Source organism: Lytechinus pictus, chromosome 13 (assembly GCF_037042905.1).
Source record: "Lytechinus pictus isolate F3 Inbred chromosome 13, Lp3.0, whole genome shotgun sequence".
Taxonomy (NCBI): Eukaryota; Metazoa; Echinodermata; class Echinoidea; order Temnopleuroida; family Toxopneustidae; genus Lytechinus; species Lytechinus pictus.
Window position 1 is genome coordinate 24,965,608 of NC_087257.1, and position 20,445 is coordinate 24,986,052.

The 20,445-nt window shown below is 36.7% G+C and overlaps 2 protein-coding genes across 3 annotated transcripts in view; one reads left to right on the plus strand and one right to left on the minus strand.

Moving 5' to 3' along the window:
• LOC129274275 (low-density lipoprotein receptor-related protein 1B-like) overlaps nt 1-12,535 on the minus strand; it is a 28,138-nt gene extending 15,603 nt beyond the window's left edge. Inside the window, exons 1-3 of one of the 2 annotated variants that reach the window (XM_064108764.1) lie at nt 12,229-12,533; nt 3,483-3,709; nt 2,267-2,503 (exon numbers count right to left, since the gene is read on the minus strand). In XM_064108764.1, coding sequence (XP_063964834.1) covers nt 2,267-2,503; nt 3,483-3,540 — 295 coding nt within the window. In that variant the 5' untranslated portion in view covers nt 3,541-3,709; nt 12,229-12,533. Of the gene's footprint in view, nt 1-2,266; nt 2,504-3,482; nt 3,710-12,228 lie in introns of both variants that reach the window. The other variant, XM_064108765.1, reaches the window with a different exon arrangement.
• On the plus strand, nt 4,653-12,391 carry LOC129274274 (uncharacterized). Its single transcript, XM_054911111.2, has 9 exons — nt 4,653-4,766; nt 7,690-7,850; nt 8,212-8,363; nt 8,830-9,097; nt 9,770-9,945; nt 10,482-10,573; nt 10,964-11,125; nt 11,506-11,575; nt 12,114-12,391. The coding sequence occupies exons 2-9, from the start codon at nt 7,702-7,704 to the stop codon at nt 12,194-12,196; spliced, it is 1,152 nt and encodes a 383-aa protein (XP_054767086.2). The 5' UTR covers nt 4,653-4,766; nt 7,690-7,701; the 3' UTR covers nt 12,197-12,391.
• Nucleotides 12,536-20,445: the final 7,910 nt, after the last annotated feature.

Below are 20,445 nucleotides of genomic sequence, written 5' to 3' on the forward strand. Positions count from 1 at the left end.
ATTATTTTTGGTTTGAAAAGAATCCGATTTGTATTGCACATGTTGCATAACCGGCTGCAGTGGTGGACCGTGACCCGAAGGAGACAAATAAAATTATTGGAGAGGCACTGTATTCTTTGTGAACAATGCTGTGCCCCTCCAATGCTTTGTCTCCTCTGGGTCACGGTCCGCCACTGACCGGCTGCATGTCATCGCGTGCCAGGAAAATCAATGTGTCATTATATTATTTTTACAAACATCTTATATTCTTCCCTTTTCTGACGTTAAAATATCTATCTTTCTTTCTTAGAAAGTGTTTTAATGATTACTATATTTAGAATCTATATCTCACTCAATGAACGAATATATTACTACAATTATTTTCATCTCGAATCGAATCTTTTCACCTTTTGACTCTTTATCGAATTTTACATTTACATCTAACTAAAATGCACAAATCTATTACTATCATTCCATTTCGAATCAAAATCTATTATTTTTTTTACTCTTTATCATCAAGTTTTATACAACTCACCAAACGATAATTTCTATACACTTTTTGACTTTCTACAATCAAGGTTTAAATTCGCATCTCAAACCATCAACTTAAACAATCTCAAACCTAATCGAAACCAGCCATGTAACTACATGTAATAGGAATTTTTAAAATCATGTTTGAATAGATATCGGTCAATCAATATAAATGGATGTGTGCGTTTATTTCTCTTGCTATGTATAAATTGGGATGAAATCATCGCACAATCGTAATTTTACCCGCCCTTCTTTTTGCGAAAATGTAATGGCAAGAGAGTAGCTTTCAACGTGAAAGCCAAAGATGTGCTTCAGTGTGTTCATTACTCTATCGGTCAGAACGATCAATATCCATAGATACAATCCATGATCACTATTAAGTGTGATATCTTAAAAGCAATTCAGTATTGATTTTACTCGCTATTGTGCAGAAAAATCAGCAAATATACAACATGAGAAGATGACCTGAATAGCTTCACCGATTTTATTACTCCTCAAAGAAGGGTATGACATCATCTCCCCCTGCATCTGAGAGGACTTTCCAGTTTTGCAGACTTGTAAGTTCTGACAATATGCAATCCTTGTTCGAGACCAAGTAAATTAATCAATAATGCCCAGTCATGTTAACTCTTCATGCGTAGCAACCTTAAACACGAATTCATAAATTGTTACTAAAAAATATTTTTTCGGATACTTCTCAGGGTGACCACTATATATGCAAATATATTTTTTCTTCATCGCAAACAAAGTACACGTGCGGAAAGACATTGATCTTCGTCGATGTATACCATCCTCCTCACCTATTGTTTGACATTTCCCTCTTCATTGTTCTTGGTGGATTATTCTATTGTTTTTCACCGCCAAACTGCTCCTCAAACGGACTCTCAGCGTATATCCTACAGTACAAATACTACTATATACTACTACTACTACTTCTACTACTACTACTACTACTACTACTACTACTACTACTACACTATACTGCTGATGCTGCTGCTGCTGCTGCTGCTGCTACTGCTGCTACTACTACTAGTAGTAGTAGTAAAAATAACAATAATGATTTTAATAATAATAATAGTAGTAATAAATGATAATAATGATAATAATAATAATTATAATACACAAAGTTTGGAAAGCGCTTTATACATTTATTTTCAAAGCCCATTAAAGAAAAAAAAATTTGAGATAGTACAAGAGTTAAGAAAGTAAAAAAACGAATATGAATGCAAGACATAATTAAAACAGCTAATTAAATAAAGTATAGAACTAATTTTAAGCTTAAAAACAAAGGATCGATGTTTATTCAATTATAAATCACTTCAAAACTAAACAACCGAGGAAGGTGAAAATAATCATGCCAATTGAAACCCTCTTTATATTCAAAACCAGTTCTATATAATCAACACGTAATATTTCAAAAGTCCCATTTCGGTCGAATAAAAGTGTAATAGTAGAAGACGCCCCCGTGCAGTTAGCGGAATACACACGCACGTTTTAGTTCATTACGTCCGAAAAGGATTAAATAAGTGTATATACATGTAGCATTTACACAGTAGAGTCTCTGAGTTCCACTCATCAACTATTCAATTCGTTACTTTCAGATTTTTTTCTCCCCCCCCCCCCTAGGTTTCGTATTGTAATCATGTAAATCATTTATAAATATTTCGATCTCTCAAGATTTGTTTTACTAAAAACTTTTAAAAAAATAGTCATTCATTGATACGATCATAAAAGCTCTATGATACGATAGACTTACCACTCGAATCATTAATTAGTACGCTGTGTTCTGACCCATCCAGCTTGGACCGGCTAACTTCGAACGCTATTCGATCAGTCCAGTATAAGAATCCGAATCGATAATCGAATGCCATGGCAAACGGATAAGCGGTAAAGGGTATCGGCATTAGGGTAAACGTTGCTTCGTTGTATTCGGTTTCACCCGGTTCCGCCTGGTAAATGCCATTGTTCGGCTTTGCGGTCATCAACATCAATTCTTGAACGGGCGAAATGAAAACATGTGAAATTTTAAAGAAATATGAATTGAAATAATATTGTCAAAAGTTTTTATTTCTTTCTTCCATGGGCGGATATCCCAGGAGGGGGGACACAATATCAAATGTCCCCCTACTAATTTTGGTCATCATTCAAAATCGAAATAAAACATGTATTTTGGACGAGATGACCTTACTCTTGGTCCACCCTACCTTTGGCATGTTTGGGGAGAGATTTCCGCCCCGTGCTTTCTTTCTCCCTCTCTTGGCGGGGAGGGGCTCTATGGATCCACACAGGATTGACATGGTTGGCCTGGGCCTCGTCACACAAATGTTAGCGATGTATCGCTAATTTTAAAGAACAATTTTGATTGGTTCCTGGTCAGTCTGATCAGCAAATGCGCACGCAACGATATTTGGCCGTTTCATATAGCGATTAATCGCTAATCTTTGTATTACGGGGCCAAGGTGGGTGTTTCATAAAGTTGTTCGTAAGATAATTATGAATGACTGGTGATCCTTTCTTGTGCTATATGTGATATCCCTGTATAATTGAGTTATGACCCAAGAACATGTTCCAGTCGTGCGTTAAGCGTGCGTAACTTTACATACAGCCTTATGAAACACGCACCATAAGAGAGAGGGGCCACTTGGAAAAAAAATAGAAGCAAGAAAGAAAGTCAGCCCCTTGGACATGTTGGATCCGCGCCAGTTTGATGTTACTAGAATAATGACACAGTAACAGTTCCCCGAGACGGCGGCCGTACAGCGAGTCGAAAATAGCCGTTTTATTCCTTTTTATTCAAACCACCGGCCTGTATCTGGCACAAAACTGTTGTTTTCGACTCGACTTACGGCCGTCATCGGGGAAATGTGACTGCGCCATAATTCACCATCAAACATAATTATCATTCAGCACCTTCAAAGAATACGCACAACTAATTAGTCTGAAAACAAAATTGTAGAAAGGTAAAACCTCACCTCCAAGAGCAGGAGAAAAGAGGATTATGAAGGTGAACCGTAATCCTTCGAGATTCATCACTGGTTGTTGTGGTATAGAAGTTCATTCATTAGACACCTATTCTAAGGTTCTTCGGTTCGAATTGCAGTTTGACGGTACTGTTACTGCTATTTGCATGAAATAACTGATAGGATCAGTTTACATGCCAATTTATGGGGGCATCTGAATTCCGTTGTTAAAACGTTTCCTGTAGGTGGACAAAAATGAAATAAGTTTTTATTTTTCATCGGTACTTTATCATCACCGTTATCGTCGTTGTCGTCATTGCCATCATAATGACTTGTAATGAAGATAACAGAATCACGAGATAAATACATGTACTTGTCTCTTGTAAACATAGAAAATTGACTAAGTTGCTCCGAATTTCTCATCGGACGAGAATGATTTTTAAAATTAGAATTGGAGGTAAATCTGCTTGTTTTACTCGTGCTATCCCATGTATCCCGTGCGCCTGATGCTTTTTGTGGCAAACGACTTTTTCTCATAATTATGTCATCATATTATGACCTGAATTACCAACATTGATTCTCTCAAGATCAAAGTCAGTCAGTTATATGTAATATAAAATGCTTTTTTTTAATGGCCCATGATGACTTCTTATATTTGTTTCCTTTTAAGGGATCGGATGTGAAATAATTTGTATAGGCCTACTGAAGGTACAGTAAAAACCGTTTTCATTTTTTTAAAGAAAATGAAATTTCTTTGATATTTTTTTATCATGTAGGAAAGCTGCTCGCATTATGATGTCACAAATCAAATAATTAAAATTCTAGTACATTTTGAATTCTTTGATGGATTTTTCTCAAACCTTCGGCAATATTTCTTATTATATTTCTGCTATTTTTACAATAAATATTTTGTCAGGGTGAATTTCCCTTTAAGCACCTACAATGACATCACCCTGAATACCTGGGGGGGGGGCATTTCATGAAAGGACTTGTCGGACGTTTTATCCGACAAGTCGCATTTTATCCGACAGTTACTATAGTAACAGTGCCTCTCAGCCAATCAAAATCATGGAAAGATGTCAGATCTGACAACTTGTCGGATGAAAATATTGATGAAATGCTCCCCTGATCGGTATATGTCTTTCATGGTAATCGACCCATGATTGAACTTGATATTATGATAGCTACCCCGTTTCCCGCATGAGGAAACAAGTTCGAACATTGTACGGAATATAATACTTTGATCTACAGAATACACATGATAGGCTGACATATGGTTCTACTCTGTGTAACTAGGTAAGTGATTTTATATTACGATATGATTTATACTGAAACAGCGTTGAAATATATATGAAATGTTGTCACTCAGCGATAACTGTTAAATGTTTTCACGTGCGTATAAAACAGCATTGCTAAAATGCGGGCTCATTTGTTTTTAAATGTGGATAAACCAGACCAAAGAGATTTTATTTTAAACGGCACAAAATATCCTCAATCGCATACAGCAATACACAGAAAGGAATAATAATCCATGCTTGTAATAATAAAATGAAGCTATTTCTTTGGTGCAAGTAATTTCTAGCACCGCTTATAAATAACATCGAAATAGGAATATATAACATCAAAATGATACCAGAATGGTCTGGGATAAAAAAACAATCTTATCATGAATGATCCTTTCATGTTTTTAGATGCTTTTCAAAAAAATATTTTACAATAGTATGTGTACACTGCAATTACGTTTTACCCACATATTATATCATTTTCTCTTGCCACGCAACGTTTACCATTTCGTTTTTCATGTTCGTTCGAAAAATAATTTTATACTTTCAATGCATTGAGTTATCAGTATAATGCTTTTGGCCGTTCTTTTGTATGTGTTTCTTCCCCTAAATTCTCATTTACTGTCAGTGATGGGATCAAAGTTCAAGTACTACCCAACAGTAGCAATAAGGGAAACGTTTTATTATTACATGAAAGGATGTTTGCGTATTTCTGAACATGGAGGTAAAAATAAATGTTCTGAACAACGGTAAGGTCTGTATTACACAGTTGTTGAAATGTCTTCGCGCAGAATGGAGAATTCGTGTATTTACCAAATATTGCTTACCCTTCGGTTTTTGTCTCACCTGCATAGCAGTGTGAGACTATAGGCGCCGCTTTTCCGACGGCGGCGGCGTCAACATCAAATCTTAACCTAAGGTTAAGTTTTTGAAATGTCATCATAACTTAGAAAGTGTATGGACCTAGTTCATGAAACTTGAATATAAGGTTAATCTTATCAAGTATCACTGAACATCCTGAATGAGTTTCACGTCACATGACCAAGGTCAAAGGTCATTTAGGGTCAATGAACTTTGGCCGAATTGGGTGTATCTGTTGAATTACCATCATAACTTCGAAATTTTATGGGTCTGATTCATGAAACTTAGACATAATAGTAATCAAGTATCACTGAACATCCTGTGCAAGTTTCAGGTCACATGATTAAGGTCAAAGGTCATTTAGGGTCAATGAACTTTGGCCAAATTGGGGGTATTTGTTGAATTACCATCATAACTTTGAAAGTATATTGGTCTAGTTCATTAAACTTGGACATAAGAGTAATCAAGTATCACTGAACATCCTGTGCGCATTTCAGGTCACATGACCAAGGTCAAAGGTCAATGAACTTTGGCCGAATGGGGGTATCTGTTGAATTACCATCATAACTTTGAAAGTTTATGGATGTGATTTATGAAACTTGGACATAAGAGTAATCAAGTATCACTGCACATCCTGTGCGAGTTTCAGGTCACATGATCAAGGTCAAAGGTCATATAAGGTCAATGAACTTTGGCCAAATTGGGGGTATTTGTTGAATTACCATCATATCTCTGTAAGTGTATTGGTCTAGTTCATAAAACGTGGACATAAGAGTAACCAAGTATCACTGAACATCTTGTACGAGTTATAGTAGGTTTCAAAGTCAGCACTGCTGCTATATTGAATCGCGTGATGCAGGTGAGACCGCCAGAGGCATTCCACTTGTTTTCTTACAATAGCCATTTTCTTTTGTCTGGTTCTCCTTAGCAAAAGAATCATCCAGGGCCGAATAACACAAAACTTATTGACCAACCCGTTCTCCCCACCTACTAAGGCACACCCCCCCCCCCCATTTTAGCCGTCAGTCTCGGAGACCCCCATTTCATGTTATAAAATTCCAGTTCACAAGCACTCCAATTTGCAGAGGTAATCTAGTTTTTAAGCCCATAAGGGCCCGTATTCTGAACTCAGGTGTAAAGTTGTGGTTTAACTATGGAGAGCCAATTAGGGCACAAATCTCTATTAGTACACGTTCAGTTTATTAACTCTTATGACACTAAAATCATTTAGAACTTTCTTAGAATGACATCTGAAATATTTCCTTTATTATGAAAGCAAAGGGAATCAATATAGTAAATATAAGAAATATACAATATATTAGCAGAATTGTTAAACTTTTGGCTCCCCATAATTTTAGACCAGACTTTGACCATGGTTTAAGTTAAACCCGACTTCAGAATACGGACCTAAGGGTACGATTTCAGATTTCGGTACCGCACACCCTTATACCCTGTCAAAATCCGAGTGCCCCCCCCCCCACACACACACACACACACACACACAGGACTGGATTGCAACCCGTGACTCCATAGGATATGTCACATTCAGTGTATCAGAGAGGGGAATTAAAGTCACTGGTTTCATTGTCGAGTATTTCAAACAATAAAACTTGTTCTACACTATTCCTTCGTTACCCGAGACCGTTCAACAGTTCAAGGAATATCTTTCAGTCAGATCCCATACAGCCAGTAGCGTAATTAGCCCCCCCCCCCCAAAAAAAAAAAAAAAAAAAAAAAAAATGAGGGTGCTAGACATGGCGTATGGGGCAATTTTTTTAAATACAAATACAAAAATCTATTTAGAGTTTGACATAATCAGTGATAGTACTCAGAAAATAATACAGGTCTGTATTATATTTCACCCCTTTCCTTTTCTTTTCTTTCTTTTCTCCTTTTGTTTCTTAGTGGTGAAATCTTGGGGTGTCCACGGCCCCAAGCACCCCATCTGTACGCAAGTGTATACCACGGGAACTCGATCTTCTGATACTCATGTTCAGAATGCTTCATACCAAGTATTCGTGTGTGTTTTTCTTGAATCGGGTCTTGATCATTTTTGTTGCCTATGCATTTTACAGCCGATGAAGTAAATGATGGAAGGGGAAGAAAAAGCATTCTACAACATCGAGGACTATGAGCAAGAAGCAACAAAGATTCTTCCTCCAGAATTCACTATGTACTATAACTTCGCCAGAGAGAGGGGGTGGTGCTACCAAGATTCCATGAAAGCATTTTCAAGGTAAGGTGTTGTCAAGAGAGGGACACTTTTGATTTTAAGAGGACGCAACTCGATTAGACTATTTAAGTCGGTTGAATGACTATCGGACGAATTAACCGTTTAATTATCGCACTTTCGGCACGGTAACGTAAATACCCTAATAAGGTCAGTGAGCGGTAATTTTGAAGAAAAAAAATAGATGAACCATTAGTCCAATTAATGTATGCTCAATGAAGATTCCTGAAGTTTGTGTATACGAGTGATGGACGCAAGGAGAAGATCATTGATCAGTAATGTGGTCGGTTTTAACCCGACAACCCAATTTCAGTTCTGGTACCGAGTGTATTATTCGAATCACTCCAATCCGTTGTTTGTCCTTCAGATATCGAATAAGGGCGCGGAACTTGGAGGATGTATCGCAACGATCTTTGTCCACCACCATCCTAGGGGAACCTATCCCTTATCCTATTGGGGTTGCACCTACTGCCTGGCATGCCGCGGCACACCCGCAAGCGGAAACGGAAACAGCAAAAGGTAAGAAGCAAACGAGAGAGAGGAGAAGGGAATGTTCAAAAGCAAGGGGGAGGGAGGATGCAGTTTCCATACAATTAATTCTTCATTACGGTGTCTTGATAAAATGGCCAGTCCACATTTTCTTTACCATCTTGAAAGTTGTTTTTACATTTTGAATGTTTTTTATACCACTTTGACACAATAAAAATCGAATGTACGTTCCAATCACGTTCTTATTCACCGCCGTGCTCTATATACTCTATCACGAACATAAACTTCCTGCCCCATTTTATACATGGTTTTCAAATCTTAAATTTAAAGTAGGATAGATCTAAACAATCAACCTGAATGTTCTATATTGTCATTCAGTAACTTCTTTCAGCCTCTCGGATTATCGGATATTTTTCGTTTCATGCCTAATTCTTCCAGGATGTGGTTGTAAACATGTTGAGAGAAAATCCTTTCATTTATTACAATTACTTCATAGGTGTGGCTAAGGCCCGTGCCCTTTTTATCCTCTCAATGAATTCTACTTCATCCATTGCCGAAGTTGCCGAGGCAACATCGAATAGCTTGAAATGGATGCAAATCTATCTTTGTACTGATCGCCTCCTGACCCAACATTTGGTTCGTGAAGCAGAGAGGGCGGGCTTCAAGGCGATAGTGATAACTGTGGACTCGCCACGCTCGGGGAGGGACAAGAAATGCTACGACATCCTGGGAAGAAGTACTAAGGCAAACTCATCATCTTTCTGGTATGCAGCTCCTTATATTAAGTCTGTATCGTAGGCCTACAGGTTAGTTCAACGAACGTAGAGGGTGCCAACATCTAAAGTGTTGACACCCACTACGTCCGTTGGATAAACATTAAAGAAACTAGTGGACAATATTCGCGGAGGCAACAAAAACCAAGGGACCATTTCGTGAGGGTGGTCAGCACTTTAAAATAAAAAAATGTATTGTCAAATGCCCTTCGTGAGCAACCAAGTAGTCTTTGTCGATAATTGGTGACTCAAAACAGCTGCAGTTTCGTCCTGGAATCTGGATCGTTTTTTGTCAGCTCCGAAACTTATAAGGACGAAACTGCTGTTCCGGTCAATCACTTTTCGACAAAGACCTCTCAGCTGCTCATAGTCAATTGACGGGAATTTTCAATACATTTACTGTGACCTTGAATTCGTTCTGCGTCTCGGTGCGAAGCTCCCTATTGTCATTATCCAATGTCTACTAGAGTAACAGAGACGTGTTCTTTTCAGCCAATCAAAACAAAGAAAAGTTGACTGATATCTTGTTGGGAGACTTAATGCAGACGAAACGCATACCTGATATGGAACAGATAAGAAATTTTCTTTTATAAAAATGCTTGTGTCCAGTGAAGAAATCGTGTCGTCTTCTACTCGTTCTGCCTTTTTGTCTTATTTTCACAGCATGAAAAACTTTGATGCCGATATACCGTTTTCCAGGGAAGCCAAAGAGTCGGGGGACATCAATTTCAATAATTACAGTTCACGTGTGCAATTCAATAATAAAGCCACGTGGGACGATGTGAGATGGATGAAATCGATCACATCTCTGCCTATCGTTTGTAAAGGCATCCTTTCAGGTACCTATAAGTCGCTTGTTAGATTTTATTCATTTTCCGTCAACAAAATGCAAACAAATATTCCAAAGTCAGAATAGCCTATTTACAGAATTTTCAATCAAACATAAAAGTACAATAATAAACATGATTATTTAGTAATTGGATCAGTGACTGATTAACTTAAAACTTAGGTTAACTAGAACCAATCTGACTAAGCTGAGAAAAGAATCAAGTAACAAAGCAGAGGAGGGTTGCCTAAAAAGCAGTGCTCATCATGCTCATGCACCATGTTCCAACATTCGGCCATAATAAACACGTAAGAGTATCCTTCCGGGTCAGTATGAGTTAATATATATGATCATCATAATACTCCCCAAGGAATAGATGATTTTCGTTATAACTTCTGCATGTCGTTCATAAGGGTAATTTTTCAGGTAAGTATGTATTATTATGAAATGACTCCTGAGGAAGTGGATAATACTTGTTTTTTCTGATTATCTGTTATTACCGCAACTATTATTTCTTTATCATTATAATTTTCACCATAACGCCTTCAGCTGAATCGGCACAGGAAGCTGCTAACGCTGGGGCTGATGGGATACTAGTGTCAGCTCATGGTGGAAGACAGATGGATGGTGCTCCTGCTCCGGTAAGAGCACCCCCTCCCCTCTGTCACCCCTGATAGCCCCCGATGAACATGATGAAAATAAGATAAATAGATTGATAAGTGAATTCGTGAATATATATTAATAATGAATGAATTGATAGAGATATGGGTTGACTGAAAAATGGAAAACTACTTAAGACTAGCTGCTATAGATTGTAATCTGTTTTTGTAATAAGATTTGTACCTAGATTCAGAATTCAATTTGTATTTTTTTGTATCTAGTTTACTAAAAGTATAGTATATCTTCATTCGTAACTTGATTCCTAACTAGGCTTGTCACTAGATTTTCATCTGAATATCTGGCTGCACTTCCAACTGCATTTGTAACTAGCTAGTAACTTTATTTTTAATTATTCCCCCCTTACTTTTCAGATCGATGCCTTGCCTGAGGTAGTCGAAGCAGTACGTGGTCGTGGTGTAGAGGTATATATGGACGGAGGAGTAAGGACTGGGACAGATGTCTTCAAAGCCCTTGGAAGAGGGGCAAGAGCAGTATTTGTAGGGAGACCTATTCTGTGGGGACTAGCTTGCAAGGTACTATCGCCTTCCCGCACAAAGGCCGTTAGCGCGTAGTGTTCACTGCACGATAACGGCCCTTTCGCGGGAAGGCGACGTAATATTGTGACATACCGTATATTGAAAAGATAAGAGAAATTGGAACGTTCCTGACTGAGTTTAACATATTTTATGAGATAAAGCAATGTTTAGGAGAACACATTTTCATCTCTTACCCTACTATATTTTCAATATCCAAAGAAAAAAAAATTATATTGGGTTGTTTCCCCAGGGTTCCATTCCTTTTTTTTCATCTCTAATCCTTTCAATTATAAAATATATAAAATCATGAATGTGATCAATATTCTTCTCAGTTTTTACCCTTTTATGCGGATCTTTTTGTGTGTGTGTATTTCCAGGGGGCAACAGGCGTTACTCACGTTTTGGAAATTCTGCGAACTGAGTTAGAGTCAGTCTTTGACAATAGCGGTAAGTAGGCCTACAATCATGGTTAACATTATCGTTATGAATAATATCTTTATTATCACCACTGTTATTATAATTGTCATAATTATTATCATTATTTCAGTTCAATGATAATGAATAGGAAAATAATGATAGCAATGAATATAATAGAATAATATAATGTTAATAATGATAATTATGATGATGATGATGATGATGATTATGATACTACTACTACTACTAATGATAATAATGACAATAACAGTAATGATAATAATAATAATAGTAAATGATAATAATAATGATAATAATAATGACAATAAAGATGCCGGGGTAATAATACCAAGCGCTTTGTATCCTCGGGCAAAAAGCGCTATATAAATCCAGCTATTATCATTACTATTATAATAATGATAACAATGATGATGAGGAGGAGGAGGGGGGAGGAGGATGATGATGATGATGATGATGGTGACAATGATAACATTGATGATAATAACACAAATAATTGCAATATTAATGATAAATAACCACAATATCACGCTATTTTTGTTCATTACAGGCTGTACACGTCCTGATATGATCCCACCCGGTATGGTCGTTCATAAATCATATTACCATCATCCAATACAGAGCAAAATATGAAATAAATAGTCCTAAAACAAACAAATACTTGCCTTTAGATCTTCTGACTGGTCTATAACGTAATGGTTATGTTTCACCCACCACAATCAGCGATCGCCTTTATCGAGCCAAGCATATACTTCAAATATTCTTCACAGGTCTTTTTTTCTTTCCATTTGTGCATTAAACGCTGATGAGTGCAAATCGTGAACCTTATGCTTCCGTCACATTTTCCCTACGTCGGCCATACGGCGAGTCCAAAACAGCCGTTTTATTCATTTTTATTCAAAATTAACACGGTTGTCTTCGACTAGCCGTACGGACATGACGGAGGGGAAACGTGACTGCGTCATTGTGATTACGTTTGTATTCAGTGCTTTTGCAGAAATGTGATATTTTTTTTATAATAAATAATTAATACGATTCATACAAGATGAAAAAACTGTTGGTCCAAAGGAGCCCTCCCCCTGAAGTGTCAATCGCTCATTCAATATACTCTCAATTTAACTATAGATGATCAATATGAATGATCAATATCACTGCATTAATTATATTGTTCCGGACACAGTCTGGCGTTAGGCATAATTTATGTGAGAGAGACCTTGCCATTATATGACTGAAAAGCAAGATCTTGAATGGTCATAAGGAACAAGATAAGTATAGACATATATATACATGACGATATTACATTTCGCTTGTTGGACACATATGAGACAAAAGAGACAAAGAAGACTATGAGCTTTGTATCCCTGACGAAGACGTGAGGTTTGCGTCGAAAATTATTCGGAGAATACTTGGAAATAAACTTTGTGGGAACTGCAATGCATTACTTCTTTGTCTCTTTATTATGTATATACATATACATATATACATGTATCGACGCAACCTCGCTTCTTCGTCAGGCATACGAAACTTACAGTGACAAGATATTGAAGAAAATAAATGTATTCATGACCGGGATTCATGATTATGGTTGTCATGGAAACGTGCAGGCTAAAAAGCATAACACTATAATGACACGAATGATAAGCATACTATAAGCATAATATACATCTTGGAATAATGGTTGCAAAGAACACCATTTAACACTATATGTCAAAGCTATTCTACTATCAGTTTTATTTCTATACCCTTGTATTAACTTTCATGATCTGTGTTTGAAAAAAAAAACAATGAATGAATCATTCATTGTATAAAAATAGGTGCATAATTATTACTTTAAAACAGTCATCATGGTCATCTAGAGGTGAGTCCCCTTACTGCGCACCATCACCACCTAAACACTCTTTCCAAATTTGATTTTTCTTCACGTAACGTTTGCTTTTAATTCTGTACTCACAATAGTGACGGATCCAGGTTCCCCCCCCCCCTTAAAAGCCATAAAAATACTTGTGGATTTTTTTTGGAAAATCCTGGATCCGCCCCTGATTCATATAGGTACATCAATATGTATACTATATTTTGACACCTAATGTGCAATAAGCATCGTATGATGTAATATTTGCCAAAAATTTCAAATAATGGAAACTATTTATTTCTGTTACGATATATTTTGGGGAAGAAGGGATGCCTAGAAGAAAACGCCCTTCAAAACTTTTGACATAAATTGACATTTCTTTGAGTGAAAAAGAGCATTTTTCGTTTAGAAAATCATAATGAATAACGGTGATGGTGATAATGACGATTAAAATGTTGATGATGAGTGATAGAAGATGAATGTCGTTCAAACTTTCTCACGTGAGTTCAGAGATAATCACGACTATCACGTAAGCCACTTAAGCTATTGTACATCCATAGAGATAATTTTCACAGGGACCCCTCCCCCTTATAATGTATAATTAACATACAACCAGCTATGGGGGAGGGGGTACGAACTACATCTTTTGCGTTGGACCATGATATCAATTATGCAAAATTAGTGAATAGTTTCCAATAGCATCCTGAAAACGTCTTCAAATCTACACAAACTGGCATACATCAAGTACGCATTCATATTGTCACGACCCCGAGCAGTTCAGTCGATAATTTCAAACGTGCTTCTGCCAGTTCGGAGTTCCATTCTGCGCATGATCAGAAGAAGGCCATTCGGACTAAAATTGGCATGGTGGTTTAATATCTAATGAGATGAGCACCAATTTTGATGTCTCAATGTTCATATATTCTTTTTAATTATGTTTTTCATTTATCCACAAAAAACACCAATGCGACCACTAGCGACTGGTAGTTCAAAGTTGGCTAAGTACATTGTTATAGCAACTTGTTAATGCATTCAAAGTAAATTTGCAACAAATATTGGTGAGCTAGTCTAGTCACCTGGTCTATGCAATTTCTGCATCTTGCTAAGGCATGCTTACATAATATCTTGCTTTAAGTCTGTTTATCATAATGTAAAAAATGAAAGGTCATTTGACCAAAATTGCCCATGAGGTAATACCGAACTGGTCTATTACTTATTCGTTTTTGACGCAGATCCTCTGTACCATGACCTATGAAGAGATGGACGATTAACGCGAGCATTTCTTTGATCCAATGATATAGTCACCGTCACCTGGTTATGTGCATCTAAAAGGGATGCTCCAGGCTGAAAATATGTATATATGTCAATAAATAGAGTAAAATTCACAGAGCAAAATGCTGAAAATTTGATCAAAATCGGATAACAAATAACGAAGTTATTGAATTTTAAAGATTTGCACTATTCCGGTGAAACAGTTCCAGGCAAGTCTTTAAGTCTTTAAAATTCAATAACTTCGTTATTTGCTATCCGATTTTGATCAAATTTTCAGTATTTTGCTCTGTGAATTTTACTCTATTTCTTTAGATATAAATATATTCAGTCCGGAGCATCCCTTAAATAAGAGTGTTGTGACAATAGCACTTACCATGACTTACAAGACGTATCTGATCATTAAAAGACGGATCAGTTGTTGGCTGATACCCTGTTTCTGCATGTGCTTTTCAATCAACATGCTTCACATTTGGAGCAGCAAACTTAGGAAGCAGACGATGTTTGTGATATAAAATATAATATTATTCGATCTAGACACTTCCGGTCGCACGTAAAGACCTCAATATCATTGGGGGGATACATGATCTACACACGTTATGTGCCACGTATATCTGCAATATTGTGGAGTTACTTGGCAAAATGGAATTTTGAATTGTTAAAAATCAATGACAAATTTGCCTCTTTATTAAAATATGCAAACACTTTCCCAAATAAAACACATGGAACTAAGATTATCAACTTAGGTAAACAAGAACTGCACATCGATTTTCCATGATTTGGGTAATTTGTTATCAACTGTGCATATAATCTGTGAAATATTAAGTTCCAATCCTTCTCACGGTAACGATCATAGGACCGAAGTATATGAAGAGAGTGTTGTTCAGATTACAATAACAGTCCCCTGTAAGTGAATTCATTATATAAGCGATGAATGTCCATCACTTCATAGGTCCATGCTTGTACAAAGTTTTGATCACGTGACATATAGATCACGTGCTATCTACCAGCTGTTCTAGCTAGTGTACCACCCGGGATGCACTCCCTCCCCAAAACAAATGTTGATTTATACGATTGTAAAGTCTTTTTTCAAGTTGTTTCAAATGAAAAAAAAACTGAAGGTGATAGGCCTACACAGAAAATAATAAACTATTATTATGTTGTCAACAGATCAAGTTTCTTATATATTTCATTTTGGGTATTTTTTTTTCTGATTCTATGCTTGAGTGAACACTGTGTATTGTGTCATAATAACAGGATGGGCACATCTGGCTCGTGCCCCCTCCCCTTTTAAGAGCCATTACAAATACTTGTTACGGGAATATGTTAGTCTGCAGGCACAGACCCGGATTGAAACTTTAATCAACAAGTGTGTCTCTACGCAAAGACTAGCACATAGAAAACTTGCTGTTGAGAGGGCCTCAGTACACAAGGCATGAGAAGGCTGCAATTCAGACCCTTTACATACTCGAGTGAAGGGTTTGCACAGCAGACTAGGAATATGTCGTGCATACGCAATTAAGAACTTTTTTTTTGCTCGTCAAATTTTTCCTGACATAAATCATCATTAATAGGGAGTAAAGATCACTTTTTAGATGGAGGGGTGGAGCTTGTTAAGTTTTTTTCTGTACAAAAATGCACCCCCCCCCCCTCCCCGTTTGTAAAATCCTTGATCCGTCCCTGAGGGGAGGCACAGGGAAATCAACAATCTGGATTGAAACTACCAATAGATTCTGTAAAATTATTTCATTGTTTGCATTTGTTTTATGCATGATTGAGGAATAAGTAAATGTTTTAAAAACTCATTTCGTAAATTACCAATTCTTCTCTGATTTTTGTTCTCAACGTCATAATCAGCATAAGACTCAATAAAAAGCTGAAATCCGAATTCATTTTGCCCATTGTCTGTATTCCTTTTCACGTGTGTGCCCAGCAAGTTCGTGAAGTTTAGTACACATTAATAACTTCTTCGGTAAACCATGCAGAAGGCAAGTTGAATTTTAAATCAGGATTGAGAATTGACAGATACTTCCAACATAAATGAATGCAAAGAGTAAGCCAGTTGCTTGGTGACAGTACTCAATTCAGAGTGCTTTATTGTGCATGCTTTCATTTCATATTCAGTGGCGCAAAGCATTTTGGACAACCGCGGCAAAAACAAATTTAAGCATCAATTAAAATATTTGTCTTTTGGTGTCGTCTGAAAAAATAGCTTTGAGTATTTTGCGATACAAATAGGTTGATTTCAATTTTTGAATATTTTATTTAGGTATTTACCCTAAAACGTGTGTTTTTACGCACCCTGTATACACTGGTGGTGAATCGGGGTGGGGGGGGGGGGCAAGGTCCATGAGCACCCAACCATGGAGGAGAAAAAATGTAAAAACTCTGGAAAAAGACAATAGACAAATTAGTGTGTAAAAATGCCACCCCTCCCCCTGCCTGCATGTCGCTATATCATATGATAACCCTTTTTGTCCGTCTACCACAGTATTTTAAAAAGTATAATCTCCTGTTCAGTCCTAAGTCCATTGCCGAAATATTCAAGCTCCTTTGATCCACCCACCCCCTTCACCACTCCCCCCCCCCATCGCGATAACACGTTCTGCTATATTCACAAACAATAATTTGAGTAGTTTGACACGCGCAATCAAACCTTACATGGTATAACCAATACTTCTCTTGCGTTTTATCGCATTTATCAACATTTCATCATTCAATCGATACTTCATTATTTCAGACAAATATGGACTATATTGAATTACATTATTGAACCTCTAAAAAACAATGGCATGCCGTTCACATGCAATGACTGAGGAAATACAATCGAATCGAAGTGAAATAAATTGATATTCTAATTTAATTGTTGTTGCTGTTTTATTCTGTTTTGTTTTCGCATTTTGGTAGTTTCTGCGTCTTTAACAATGAACCAACATCATTTAGTGGCTAATACATTTTCGATATATGCGTTTTCACAAGTTTTCTGATGTTAGTGCATGTCCAATTTTAATTCATAATTTTAACGCTGTGTTATAATAATATGCCAACTCTACTTTTATCAGCAGTTGTGTTTGTGTTTGTTGATGTTTTTTGACATGATTGAGTTGTTTCATTTTTATTGTCCTTTCGTCAATACATCATGTTCTTGTTATCACTTTCTTTTATTATGAATTTGAAAATAAATACTAAATTGAAAACGATGGTCAGCAACATAAAGAGCCCACTCGAAACGAGAAAAAACCAAAAGGAAAAAAAATTGGTTAATTGCAATATTGTAAACGTATATAAAACAGCCTAATGTGGAATACCAGGACTATTATTTAGTTTGAGACGAACTATTGTCCTGGGGAAGAGGCCCAAAATGCAAAAATGTCCAAATTTCGCCTCCACCCTCTCTCTCTCTCTATTTGTCGATATCTCTATGTCTGAATGCGTCTCTCTCTATATATATATTTCTATCCAACTTTTACTTGGAATCTGTACCGTAAAAAAATAGCATCGATTTTTTACTTGCGATTCACATTTAAAAACGGGGGTTGCGCAAACGATAACTCTCGAGTACGCGCTATACAAAAATGGGGTATGAAATAATTTTCTACTTAAAAATACAAACTTTGATCTTACCTCATAAAGAGAAAATGAATAAGAGCTGTGTAGTAGTGGGATTTTCCTTCTTTACTTGCTGAAATTCGTCATGTATACGCACCTTGCCCAGCAGAACATCATCCCCCAAGAACTCTGATTTATAGAAGATTGAAGAACTTCGGGATTCTGCTCTCATGATTGATAATCAGAAAGGTGAACTTCGATGTTATATCATGAATTTTTAATATTCATTTCAATTGCGTATTCCTTTCGGCGCAGAAGCCGATGCGTGAGAGCAGGAACGGACACCCCCCCCCCCCCCCCCCACCACCACCACTACCACCGATAGAGGGCGGAGTTGAAAGAATTCCTTGCGTGAACCACTGATCTGTTAGTGTAGAGATCAGTGTAATCAGTGAACATAAGAATGTGCATCAAAGGTTGATATTGTAAACCCGTCTCGCTCCAGGCCCCCACCCCCCAAAAAAAGTGTTAGCAGTAGTAGTATTAGTATAGTCGTTGTTGTAGTAGTAGTATGTAGTAGTAGTAGTAGTAGTAGTAGTAGTAGTAGTAGTAGTAGTGGTAGTAGTAGTAGTAGTAGTAGTAGTAGTAGTAGTAGTAGTAGTAATAGTAGTAGTAGTAGTAGTAGTAGTAGTAGTAGTAGTAGTAGTAGTAGTAGTTTTAGAAGTAGTAGAATTAGTAGTAGTAGTAGTAGTAGTGAGTAGTAGAAGTATAGTAGTAGTAGTAGTAGTAGTAGTAGTAATAGTAGTAGTAGTAGTAGTAGTAGAAGTAGTAATATAGTAGTAGTAGTCGTAGTCATAGTAGTAGTAGTAGGAGTAGTAGTAGTAGAAGTTTAGTAGTAGTAGTAGTAGTAGTAGTAGTAGTAGTAGTAGTAGTAGTAGTAGTAGTAGTAGTAGTAGTAGTAGAATAGTAGTAGTAGTGGTAGTAGTAGTAGTGGTAGTAGTAGTAGTAGTAGTAATAATATAGTAGTCGTTGTAGTAGTAGTATTTATTTATTTATTTATTTCAATATATTTAACCAGGGTAGCCGACTCAGCAATAAACTGGTCTCCCGTGGGGCCCTGGAATACATGGTAAAAACAAGTATAAAAACATTTAAATACATATGAAATATACACAGAAATATTCTAAATAACTTAACTCATATCATAACAGAAAACAGAGTAGCAAGCATACGGCATCCTTAAAAACATGATACTAATTAACAAATTACATACAAAGCAATACATATAAATAAAATAAATTAGATAGACATAGAAAAGTTGATTTCAAATTAAAAGGCAATAATAAAATTTAAAATTAAAATAGATGCACTTTCAGTTTCTGTTTAAAGATTGATAGAGATTTTGACTGTTTCAAATTAAATGGCAAGTTGTTCCAAAGTAAAATCGCTGAGTAAGGTATGAGTTTTTGGGGTGATCAAATTATCTTTTACTGCATATCTAGTGTTAAAACAATGAGAATCACTTGCAAAAGTAAACACATTACGATAGAATTCCTATGACAGACCATTGATACATCTATACATAAAAATACACTTAAAATAGGTAACGCGGTCGTTGAAGGGGAGCCATTGGAGTTCACGAAACATTTCTTTTGAGGGGTTATAAAAATTACATTTTAGGATTAATCTAGCCGCTCTTTTTTTAAGTTTGATTGGCCCTGGGAACGATTTTTTGGCTGGGGGTGCTGAAGTAGGCCAAAATTCAGGGGCGGATCCAGCTTTTTCCAATAAGGGGGGAAGGGGCGAAAAAAGTTCACCCGTATTTTCCCGATCTAGATCCGATGTGTTTTTTTTATGAAGCTAATAAACTGGAATTATTCCAGGGACCATTTTCAAAAATTCCTCTACAATATCAAAATACTTTACTATGCAGTGCTGCAAATTATGATGAATATGACCCCGAGTTTGAAGAAATGGTAGAGTGGTTTGGAATTTATCCTCACATAGATACAAAGTTTTTGGCACGTTTTGGGGTGTTTTAAAAGAGCACATTTGCTCTTATAAAAGTGCTGATAGTTTGAAAACAAGCACATGAACCCATATTTTTTTAATGTTTGCACCTCTTTGGTATACCTTCCTCTACAACTTTGCAAAATTTGGTGAAACGTCTCCACCTTTGCCTATGAGAGGCAACAGCTCTGGCTTCTGTCCACGT

Bases quoted from the DNA above. Each gene is read 5' to 3' on its own strand.
- LOC129274274 (XM_054911111.2), top strand. From the start codon at position 7,702: ATGATGGAAGGGGAAGAAAAAGCATTCTACAACATCGAGGACTATGAG. The intron at 9,098-9,769 runs GTATGCAGCTCC...TTATTTTCACAG, and splicing joins GCAAACTCATCATCTTTCTG to CATGAAAAACTTTGATGCCG. The intron at 11,126-11,505 runs GTACTATCGCCT...GTGTATTTCCAG, and splicing joins TGTGGGGACTAGCTTGCAAG to GGGGCAACAGGCGTTACTCA.